The sequence below is a fragment of the Bemisia tabaci genome, chromosome 7, assembly GCF_918797505.1.
Source record: "Bemisia tabaci chromosome 7, PGI_BMITA_v3".
Lineage (NCBI taxonomy): Eukaryota > Metazoa > Arthropoda > Insecta > Hemiptera > Aleyrodidae > Bemisia > Bemisia tabaci.
Window position 1 is genome coordinate 27,287,120 of NC_092799.1, and position 11,535 is coordinate 27,298,654.

An 11,535-nucleotide genomic window follows, 5' to 3' on the forward strand; every position below is an offset into this window, starting at 1 on the left:
TCCGTTAGTCGCAGAATTTTATAAAACGGTGAACGGTTCATATGTTTGTCACTAAGAATCGAATGAATCGCGAGATGTTTAAAATGTACTTCTTTCTATCATTTATTTTTCAATCGAACGGTTGGTTGAACGATACGTTTGATTTGCGAACAACTCCTTCGCTTGTACGTGATCGCATAATTTCCTTGCCGAATTCGCATTACAGCAAATTCAACAAACAAGTTCTATTAGATTTAGGATATTGTCTTTTAAATACTAATAATAGCTACAACATTGATTTTTTAGACACCTGGGAAACTGGTGTGCGGACTCGTAACATAAAGAAACTTCGATCGACGTGTGGTGCTAATCGCCTTTTTAGATTCTGCGCGCATTCAAATATCACCACAAAACAGTCTCTCTTCAACAATTATATGAGTGATTTGCTTCAAGATAGTATTAGGTTATGCTCCAAGATTGATCTTGAGACTAATCCAATAAATGCTAAGCAATCTAAACCAAACGATCAAACTCTGAATATTTCAAATGTGGCATACGAACGATGCATTCCTACATATACCTCGTTAAATATTTTTATTTTATATGCGGTAAATTTACTTGGTTGCTGTCTTGCCCATTTGACGTATTTCTGGAGCTTTAAATTTTATCTGAATAATTTGCAGTCGTGTGTTCCATACGAGCGGCACTTGTGAGCTGATGATTTTCGCGCTCATAGTCCGTTCCTCACGATAAAAAGAAACTGCGACTAAAAGTCACAACTCAATATTGTTAAACTTTAATGAAAAGAGCTCGAAAAAGTACTCGAAACGAACAACCTTCGATGCCAAGGATAGTGTTTCGCTTGTCAACAATCATTGTTTGATCGCTGCTTTAGTACAGGCGTGACGTACCGCACATTTTGATTAAGATGGAAGATTAAGGAGCTAGTGTAGAGATGATTATACGTGTATGCTCTCGTGTAGATAAGATATAATATAATCGGAACGGATCAGATTTAACGCCAAACATTTTAAAGTTCACAAAGTTGAATACACCTATCGCACCTTGGAGCTTTGTATTACTACTTGGTGAATTTGTACGTATAAATATGGAACTCTGAAAAATACACATTTTTGGATTCCTCGTTTGACAACGATAAGAGTGGCGTAGATAAAAGTTTCAATGGATTGGTCACTCGTGATAATAATTTTGGTGCAAATTTTTGTTTTGATTTTCATATTTTCAATAAATCGTGTGAAGAAAACAAGAAATTTATTTGAAATATATGAAAATTCGATTCAGAAAGAACACCCGACGGCAGTTTCATTTTCTCTCGGTTATCAGGAGTCATCGAAAAAATACAAAAACGTTTATGTCGCAGAGGACGGCAACGTACCTGAACGATCCGTAGAGGTTTTGAAAAGTTATAAATCTGATAAAATAATATATGTTTTGGATGAAGAATTCCCTGTAGACTTTGATGGTAGACGCATTTTGAATGTTCTCCAACACGGAACTGTGATCGATCTAGAGAACGGTTTTCGTATCGAAGGGTTCGGTTCGGGCGATTTGAAATGTCCTGTCGGATACGAAACTCAACTATGCGTACTAAGATCAGTATGCTCGGATCAAGAGTTTGAAGCAGGGGCCGAAAAATTGGTGAATTTAGATCTCTTTAATGCTTTGAAACTTTATCGATATGAATCGCCGCGTCAGCACATCCGATCGAAACGTTCGATTGCGCAGTTCCATTATCACCCGCGTATGAAACTGAGATGTTTGGAGGATCGAAAGTACGAACTCTTGTTTTGCCCTGATACAAAATTGATCGACCCGATTACAAAGTCTTGTACTGCATACGATATCTGCGGGGATAAAATTGATGGTTTTAGACACAGGCATTTGATTAGTCTTGTTGACGTTCCTCTCAAAGATACAGAATATTACATTTGCATTAATAACAAAAGCGTCCGTTCGGATTGTGGTATCAGTGCGATTTTTAACGATTCCCAGAATGCTTGTGTGCCTAAGTCACCTTGCATCGGGCTTGGAAATCAAAAATTACTGCTGAACAACAAGCAGTACATTGATTGTAGAAATGATAACGGGAAAATCGTTTACTGCGAGAATGGAATCAAATTTCGATCAGGTACGACAGAAGTTATCGCATGCCAAAAGAACGCATGCCGACCGGGCGTATGGGAATTCGAAAATTCTATCTATAAATACAATTACCAAGCGGTGTCGTGTGAAAAGGACGTGGAAACCATCATACTTTGCGATAAAACGGAAATCGCAGATGCGTTTACATTACACTACGGTTGGGGGGAGGATTTCGACATTAAACTTCCGGGCTGCCCGAAAAAAGTTTTAGACTCAGACAATGTTAGGTGCGTCAGTCCTGATCGTTCTATTATTAAGGAGGGATGCCGTGTGAAAATTAAATGGTCTAAAGCCATGAGAGGAGAACATTTTTTCGACGTGCTAAATCAAAAGTTTACATGTGAGGAGTATCCGAATACTAACTACATTCGTGATTACCGAACAAATCAAATCATCCCGACTCCTCCAGGCGATCAATTTGTAGATTCTGCTTCTCCGTGTCAAGACACAGCGTTTCAGTTCAACGATTTTCCTATATTTCGACTTTACAACAGCACTTGGAGTAGATTAAATCAACGACGGACAGGCAAACATATTTCACTTCCGAAGAACAACACCGACGGAACAACGACAGCTGCGCCGATTATCCATATTGTGACCTTCAACACCGATGACTGCTCGCCATCCTGGAAGAAAAAAAAACATATATTTTGGCCCCGCTATGATCGTGAATTGAAGGTATACGTTTGTTCAATCGTTTCTATCAAAACCGATGTAAAGAAGAACGCTTCATACTTACTCGTAAAGGACTTTGAAGACGCGCAGGTTCCGTTCGGTTTTGCGCCGGTAGGAAATACGCAGAAAAAAAGAAAAGGCACTAAAAGTATTGAAAAGGGAAGGTACAAACTGTTGAATTTGATCGGTTACAAACACGCTTTGCAGCATATTCGAACCGAAAAAGTGGATGTCCACACGTGTGCCTTCAATTTCATATGCACGGGCCGTACCGAGAGAATCCGCTTTTCTCGTACAGCAAAGTTGGTGCGTTCCATCCAATACACACATAAGGGGACGAAATAGTTAAGATGCTTGGATTGCTGACTCACTAAGTGAACTCTCGCAAGGTTTACTTCTCGGTTTTCCTCGTCTTTCACAGTTGGTTGAGTTTTGGCGAAATGCTTTTAGTTCTCTTCACTATGAGACTCCGAAAAAAAATAGCTTGCGTGTTATTTTTCTTCGATTACTTACTGTTGATGTCCATTTAAGATCGACCAGATTTCTTCAATTTTAAATTCGATGACAAAATTTTCTGATAAATTTTGATATCATACTTGAAATTTACAAAAGTCGTTTTCCGGTACCGTCAATTAGTCTCATAAATACACTTTCCCGAAGGAAATACTTAGCCTTATCGATCGGAAAAACAAAGCGGAAAGGAGAAGACGAGGTACTCACTATGAATCCGACGCAGTCTTATCAATAAAAACATAGACTTTTTTACAATTTAACAAAAAGACATTTTTATTTCGGAAATAATTATGCTCTACATTCTCCTCAAAAGCGGAGGTAGTATTTATTCTTCCCTAACATGGTTAAAATCAATTTATATATTCTTGTTATGTAAAGTTTAAATGTGTATAATATTAAGTTATCACTTAAAGTTAAAATTCGCTTAAAAAGATAATGTAAATTGTCTGCGTAAGCACTTATTTTGTACTAATTGTCCTACTTGTGCGAAAAAAAAAATTGAAGCCGTTATAATCTCTACAATCGATTAAATAAAACAGTGGAGAAACGAATCAATGAATTTCGTAACGAAAAATACGTAGTTTCTTATTGGTTTGCGTGAGACACCAAGTGCACATTCATCCTCGCAAATGCAGTTTCTTTTTTTTATAACTCTCCTTCACCACCTATTCATTGTTTATCCTTTCAAGCAAGGCGATAGTTTCTGCGCAGAGCTATACGGAAAAAAAAGGGAAATATTTGAAAGAAAGAAAGAATAAAATATTACTTGAATTTTTCGTCAAGAATACTGCTCTTGAATCAAGAATGGATCACTTGAATAAAGCCCAATCCTGCCTAATATGAGCGGCTTTCAAAGTACGCATTTTGCAGCTTAAGTCAATAGAAATCTCCCCTTAGCGGCAAATTCAAAAATATTTCTTCTTACATGATAATTTTTTTCCAGTGCAAAAACTTCGCAAATTTCACTAATTAAAGAGGCTTGAGATATGCATTGCACTGCTCTAAAAATGTTCCGAGAATTTTCCATCAGAAAGGTTTTTAGAAAGAACAAAACGACAGGCATAGTCAAGAGATAAGTTTATTTATCATGTGATCTTCGAAGGTGACGGCATGACTCTGCATTACGTAATTTTCTGCATTAAAAAATATTTTCATTGCACATAATTGAGGCATTTTTCGGTAAAAGGGCGTATGAGACATCCAATGCTGCTAAGATTGTGTAACGTAGATCTCTATCCGACTGTTTTGCTATTAATTTTTCGTTGAATCTGCTCCGAGTTTTCCCTGGCGATTGTAAGGACGTACATTGACTGTGAATGAATTTCATATGCCGCGAACGCTATGAAACTTGCGCAATCATAGCAGCATAGCAAGCTCCATTCGCTATTTTGCTGAAAAAGACCTCACATTCTGCTTTTAAAAATATTTTCACTACATAGAAAAAAGCCAAAATTGAAACCTTGGTTTGTTCGAAAGACGAGGGACCAGCCAAGCCTGAGCCGAGCCGAGCCGAGCCGCGGCGCAGCGCGGCCGGTGCGGAGGAGTCTTAGACCCGCACAAGGGGCTGCGGTTGGGATTTAATCTGGGTTTCACATTCAACGCGGGGTTTGGGAATATGCACCCCGGCCTACTGTGGTTAATAAATTTGACCTGTTGCTTGTTTGTTGCAGGTAAAAGTTGTCTCTGTCTCCGGGCCCAATTCAAGAATCTGGCACCGCACGCTAATGAAGTCTTTGCCCCTTTCCCCACTCATCAACGCCAAGAAGAGTGTCGGGGAGGGAAGAGAAGGGGTTGACAACACAAACAGTTCTAGCAGTTTGAGGCTTCAATGATCAGTAGTGATCACATTCGTGTGGAACAAAGGTGTGTGATTTGCTCTCAATTCCGAACATTTCAACCTTCCCGTGATGCAGTGGAGTCGTGAGAAGAAGGACGAATTCATTGTGGAGCTGCAGAAGAAACCATATCTATACGATGAAAATGACAAAGATTATAAAAATAGATTCCTACGATCCCAAGCGCGGATGGAGCTCAAGTTTAAATTTAAATCTACATATCGTGGTATCGGAAATAGAATAAGCCGTTTGAAAAAAAGTTATTTTAAACCTAGGGCATTACAAAAATCATCGTCTCCCACACTTGATCAAGGTATGATTTGATTTTTGAAAAATCTCTACTTTCATGCGTTTTTTGCGTTCGTTTTTGTTCGCAGGGTTCGTTTTAAAACGTTTTAATTTTCCTGCAGACCATAATAAATACTTTTTTGATTAAAGTCTTAAGGGCGGTCTTTAAATTTAAAAATTGATAACCACAGAATTGTAAGTGGGCCATTGTTTTTATATTTGAGTTTTTCAATTTTTAAAGGTAAAATGGTGCTAAAAACCAATGTGTGGCAACCTGGACGCATCGTTCTTTTGCCAAATCAAATTAAAAATGTATTTAAGTTAGCCCTTGACATATAAATAGGTGTGTTCCCAAATATTTCAAACCTTTTCTTACAAAAATGCACATTTTTGCCATTCGAAAATATTTCTTTACATGAATTACATTTAAAAATTACATAAAAAAAATTGTGACGAAAACTTTTTCAATTTTCTTATATCTATATAAATAAAATCGTTAGGGGTGTCACTGTAACGCTTATTTCTGGAGTTCTACCGGACCGATTTCGATGATGCTTGACTCTGGTTAAAGCCCTTGACGTCCCGATGTCCGCAAAACTTTCAGACATCCAAATTTTTCAGCCTCTTTCGCTTGAGACGCTTTTAAACCCAAAACCACCCCCCTCCGACCATAAGTTTCCGAGAGTTGCGGTATGTTTCCGTTGTAACGCCTAATTTGAGAGATCTACCGGGGCGATTTTTACGATTTTTGGGTCGACCGCAAGCTCCCAGCTTCTAGATGCTCGCAAAATTGTCAGACTTCCAAATTTTTCAGACTCTTCTTCCTGAGACGCTCTTAAAGCAAAATCCATCCCCCTCCGGCCTTAAGTTCCCGGGAATTGGTTATGTTCCTGTTGTAACGCCTATTTTGAGAGATCTACCGGGGCGATTTTTACGATTTTTGGGTCTATTGAAAGCTTTTAGCTCCTAAATGCTCGCAAAATTATGAGAATTTCCAATTTTTCAGCCATATCTGTGTAAACCGCTGAGAAATGGAAATAGACCCCTCTCCATATTACTACTACACAGCCTTCACCCAACGCCGAAGGTCAAACTCGGACTCTGTCTCAGCACTGCTCTGTCTGAATAAAAGGAAGCCGCCCCAGCTACGTGGTTCCATAAAACTGTCGAAGCGGCGCGATGACATGGGTTTTCCCGTCCTTTTGTCTAACAACCCTCGAGACCGAGACTGCTCGCTACGGGATCGCAGCCCTATTGTCTCATATGCCAAACAAAATCTGACCCTCAAAGGGTCATTCAATTAAATTTAAAGACAGTAAAAATGCAATTTTTTCTATCATTCGGAAATTGTTTTACAGTGTATATTTTTCGATTCGCGGTGAAATTTTGAGCAGAATGGTGGTCAAACTAATGAAAATACATGATTCTACGGTACACTAAGATCGATACCACAACTGCTGCATTTATAACTTGCTGAACGATATTTCTGTTACTTATCAACATATCACGGTTATATTCCGGAGGGACTTCGCCTTATTTAACTCACAGTTAATGTTCCCCCCCCCCCCCCCCGAAGAAAAATTCCTTACAGGAAAACTATCCATAATGCTTCTTGGCAATTTCGCGTAATTTCGTTTTTCTTTTGAAAATTAACAAGGAAGATCATTACGGAACTGAAAACAGGTAAACTAATTTAGGAAGGAATGCCTCTCGTATTCATGTATTTAGAGGAGTTCTTATTGGATTACATTACTTTATCATCTTTTTGCATTTACGGCACAGAATACGGCTCGCTTGCGAGCCGCAAGTCACTCGCGAAGCGAGTGACCGGGAGTCCAGGGGGTGGAGCCCCCAGCTAGACGCGAGGCGAGCGAAGCGAGCCACAGCGGCTAGTATATTTATAAATATTTCAACTAAAAATTGTTAACGCTTCGCAATAAAGTTTGAATAATTCGATTTCAAATTTTCTTATCTTTTCTTTTAATTCCTTTTAAATTGATTATTATAATTTTTCATCGTTCCATTTTTATTTCCTTTTACGTCTTTGGTTATAATTATCGGTTTTGCATTTTAATTTTCATAGTTATATTTTTAAGAAAATAAAACTCGTGAAACTTTATTTCCAATTTAAGTGATTGAAAAATAAAATGAAATAATTAAGTGTAAATTCAAGTTAAACATAGGATAACACTCTCCGAAATGGCAAGAATACGTCTAGTCTGAGCTCATGCGTCGATGGTGAAGCGGCTTTGTCTGCCAAGCCGCGTGTCAGAAATTAGAGAACGGTAACTTACAGCAACGCTCTCTGGTCGTCAATTCGGGGGGTAAACGGATGAAACTGCGAAAAAAATGTGTAGGAGAAATATCCCCTAACCGTAGAACACGGTCCAAACCTTTCAAGGTAATACACACCTTCTAAAGTCCGCGTCGTGCATGTCTCGTGTATTGATCTAAAAAGCAATATGAGAAAACTTTAAATAAACGAATTCTATTGGCTTTTTTATCAAATATTAGAAGAAAGGGGAAGGAGGCTGTAATATTATTTTCAATATTTCCTATTGCAAATCATGTGGTAATAAAAAAATCTATAGGTAATAAATCGTCAAAATTTTCAAGCAAGCCAAAAAAATTAGAAAATTCGGAAAAAGGAAAAGGTGCGAAAGTAGAGGGAATAATGGAATTTGTATAGGAGAATTGTAAGAGAAGTGCTAACCGTGCAAGGGCCTAAATAGGCACAGAATTACATGGAGGGGTTAACGTTGAAAGGAGTAGAGGATATCTCCAGCATAATAATTTATGCCATGTTTAACAATTTTTTCAAACCAACAAACTATTTTTTCTGAAAATAATCCCAAAGTTGTCTGAAACTTGTTTACGTTATCATTCAAGTCTTAGTTTTCGCAGCCATTATGTTTGTTTATCTTTTCCAGGTAAAATTGATATATCTTCGCCTCGATCAAAGCCCTTAGCCAAGGATCAGATGTGGCCAGGTGAAATCGATGGAAATAATGCAAGTATGTCTGCAAAAGACGAAATAAATGTAAGTCCTCAAACTTTTAATTTTACTTATACTGGCATTATACTTTTCTATCTACCGGATATTTTTACAACAAAGTTAAATTAACCAACCAAATAAAATAAAATTATAAAATGATAATAAGAGGTAATACCGCATTGTTTGTTTTCGTAGAAAATCAGGCGTTTCCTTGAAGATGACAGTTTTCTTAAGGTTCTTCCCGCCTGGACGGTCCCTTGTTCAAACACTTTGTGCTGCATATGCACCACCGAGGTAAGAATCCAAATAAGACCATCTCGCTCCTCTAGCAACATCGTTGCATGTCGGATGTGCCCTTACGTTTGTGTTTGGTATGCTTTGTGGCGTAGGAGTATGAATAAACGACTCAAATATGAAAAAAAGCGATGTAACACTTTCTGAGAAAATGTCAATTTGTTTTGCCACGAATGAGAATGCAGTTTTTATCCCCTTGATTTGATAAGGACAGCACGTTGATCCGACGTGTATTCATAGTAATGACGTGTAAAATGTAAACTACAAAAAACCCTCAAAACCGGTAAAAATTCCGCCAAGCCTATGATAAGAGTAATTGAGCGAGATTCAAAATTGCCGAGATATGGAAATGCATCTTCTTACCATTTCGAGTCGATTTTTCTTTCTTCCTTTTCACCACTCGCCATTTCCATGTCACCTAGTTCCTTCAAAATTCAGGACGGCTAATTACTGTGAGCGCCAAGCGGAAAAATAAAAAATTCAACAGTCAACTCCTTCATTTTAAGTGAGCAAATAAATATTTAAAAAAGTCCTCGGAATACGCCAAGAAACGAATTTCATAAGCTTAGAGTACTAACTGGAATTTAAGAGAAGTTTACAAATAACGCAAAAATTGAACGGGTTCGTGTAAGATACAGTAGCGTCTTTTATTCTCGATTGTTGGAGATCTCTGTAGGCTTGACGGGGTCGCTACTGCTCCTAGTAATCTGTTTTGAAGTTAAGGCAGTCTTACAAGTTTGTCCCATTGGCACCGGCCGTCGCCTCAGCCAAGATTTAGTCCCATTTGTCCCCCGCTCTAAGTCCCTTTTATTCAGAATAAGGGGGTTACGTGTGTCTATGGTTGGCTGCCACCTTTTTTCGTTTGGAAGGTTTCCAGTGTTGTCGAGTTTAGACTTTGTCCGGAGGTGGCTACCGCCACCCATGATTTCCGGCGTTCAGGTCATTGGCCGCTGGATTGACCTCACGCAAGGAAATCCGATGCAATGACAATCAGGCTGGAGGGATTGTTTTTGAAAGAAACGGATTCCGATTTTGACTAGCACGTACGTTTACGATTTTCAAGGATTTCGATTGTGTTTTATCGACAATCGAAATTTTTTATTTTCTTTTATTAAACCCACTTGATGCTTATAACGATTATTATGCATCAGAGATGGTGAATTTCATGTTTTTGTTCGATGGACCGTGAAAAGTGTTATTTTATATTTTGGACTTTTTAACCTATATGTACGCAATATTATTTCTCGTGTCCTTCTGTCTGATTCTAGGATAATCAGAGTATGAACCTGCCTGGAGACAACGATTCTCGAGTGGGGGAGACACTGCTCAATTTGCAAGAGGGAATTGTTTCTTCGACAGGGGAGCGCACTTCAATGCCGGATGATATAAATATTCATTCGGAGCAAGTTCAATCTGAATCAGAAAATTACCGTTACTTAGAGAATAACGCCATTCAGACCTCAGGAAATATTTCATCGTTTACCTCGAGTCTAACCAATTCCTTTATAAAAGCTCACATCGGGAGTTACGTGTCTGCAAAACTTAAAATTTACGATGAAAATGACTCGCTGAAAATTATACAAGAGATAAAAGAAATTTTCTTTAGATACGATTTTTTAAGAGAGGCAAAGCGGTAAGTTTCAAAGTATTATGATTTAAGGATGAAATATGAATTTTCAACTCCTCATTGTCCAAGTGTAACAGATGTAATCATGCATGTTAAAAGCATATAAAGAAAAAAGTTGCTAAGTTGAAATGTCTATGAACATAGCCCCCCCCCCCCCCACCTCACCAAAAATTAAAAAATGCATCGTCAGCCCGCCCAACACGGAAATATTTTAAAAATATTGCTGAAATATTGTCAAAAACATTTTAACAATATTTTAACAATATCGAAATAATATTGCTGCAATAGTTTGTTGTCCGCCCCCCTGACAATATTGCAGCAATATTGTCAAGGTAATATTGATAATATATTTTAAAAATATTTACTTGCGATGAGGTAATCATATTCCATATCCGTGTGCGCGCACTCTAGGAGACGTCTTTGGTACTAATTTTCTTTCTAATGTACACATGCGTCCAGGTTGTGGATCGTAGAGTTGTTACTGACCTTAAAATCCGCGCCGTCCTAGTCGGGATTAGAACCCACGCCTCGGGGTGGAGTTGATATCCGAAGTCCAGTACTTTACCACCAGACCAGCCAGGCTTGATGTAAATGAGCCCGTAAATTCAATCTCTTAACTATCGCAGGCCTCTGAGTCCGTAATATGTTTGTTTATTGACGGATTCTTATAATATTTTACAAGAATTTATTATTTATTTATTATTTTTTATTTCATCCTGTAATTTGTGTTTCAAATTCTTTATTAATTGTACTCAACATATTCCTATTCATGTATTACAAATTTTCGTTTTTTTTAACTCTCTCTCATTTTTTTCTTTACCAAATTACTGTTTTTTATAATTGCGTCTTTTTCCAGTTTTAATTATTTGAGCTTTTTCCTAGTTTGAATTTATGTCGATGTATTTATGTTATGTTATTTATTTTTTCCCCTTCTTTTTGTCTTTTCTTCCCCCCCCCCCCTTTCTTTTTTCTAGCGATTGATTTTAGTAAGTTCCGCAAAATAATTGGTAAACAGAGCAAAACCATACGCTAATTTGGCAAACATTTTGAAAATCTAGCAAAAATTTTAGACATAATAGCATAAACTAGTAATGTTAATTTCGCAAAAGTATAGTTTGCCATTTTCGCACAATAAAATTACCACTTTTGCAAATTGTTTTGTCGTT

General features: G+C 37.7%; 1 protein-coding gene across 1 annotated transcript; it reads left to right on the forward strand.

Moving 5' to 3' along the window:
- The first annotated feature begins 5,037 nt into the window (after positions 1-5,037).
- On the forward strand, positions 5,038-10,390 carry LOC140224955 (uncharacterized). Its single transcript, XM_072302077.1, has 4 exons — positions 5,038-5,478; positions 8,384-8,493; positions 8,644-8,742; positions 10,011-10,390. The coding sequence occupies exons 1-4, from the start codon at positions 5,238-5,240 to the stop codon at positions 10,377-10,379; spliced, it is 819 nt and encodes a 272-aa protein (XP_072158178.1). The 5' UTR covers positions 5,038-5,237; the 3' UTR covers positions 10,380-10,390.
- Positions 10,391-11,535: the final 1,145 nt, after the last annotated feature.

Bases quoted from the DNA above. Each gene is read 5' to 3' on its own strand.
- LOC140224955 (XM_072302077.1), top strand. From the start codon at position 5,238: ATGCAGTGGAGTCGTGAGAAGAAGGACGAATTCATTGTGGAGCTGCAG. The intron at 5,479-8,383 runs GTATGATTTGAT...TATCTTTTCCAG, and splicing joins GTCTCCCACACTTGATCAAG to GTAAAATTGATATATCTTCG. The intron at 8,494-8,643 runs GTAAGTCCTCAA...TTGTTTTCGTAG, and splicing joins CTGCAAAAGACGAAATAAAT to AAAATCAGGCGTTTCCTTGA.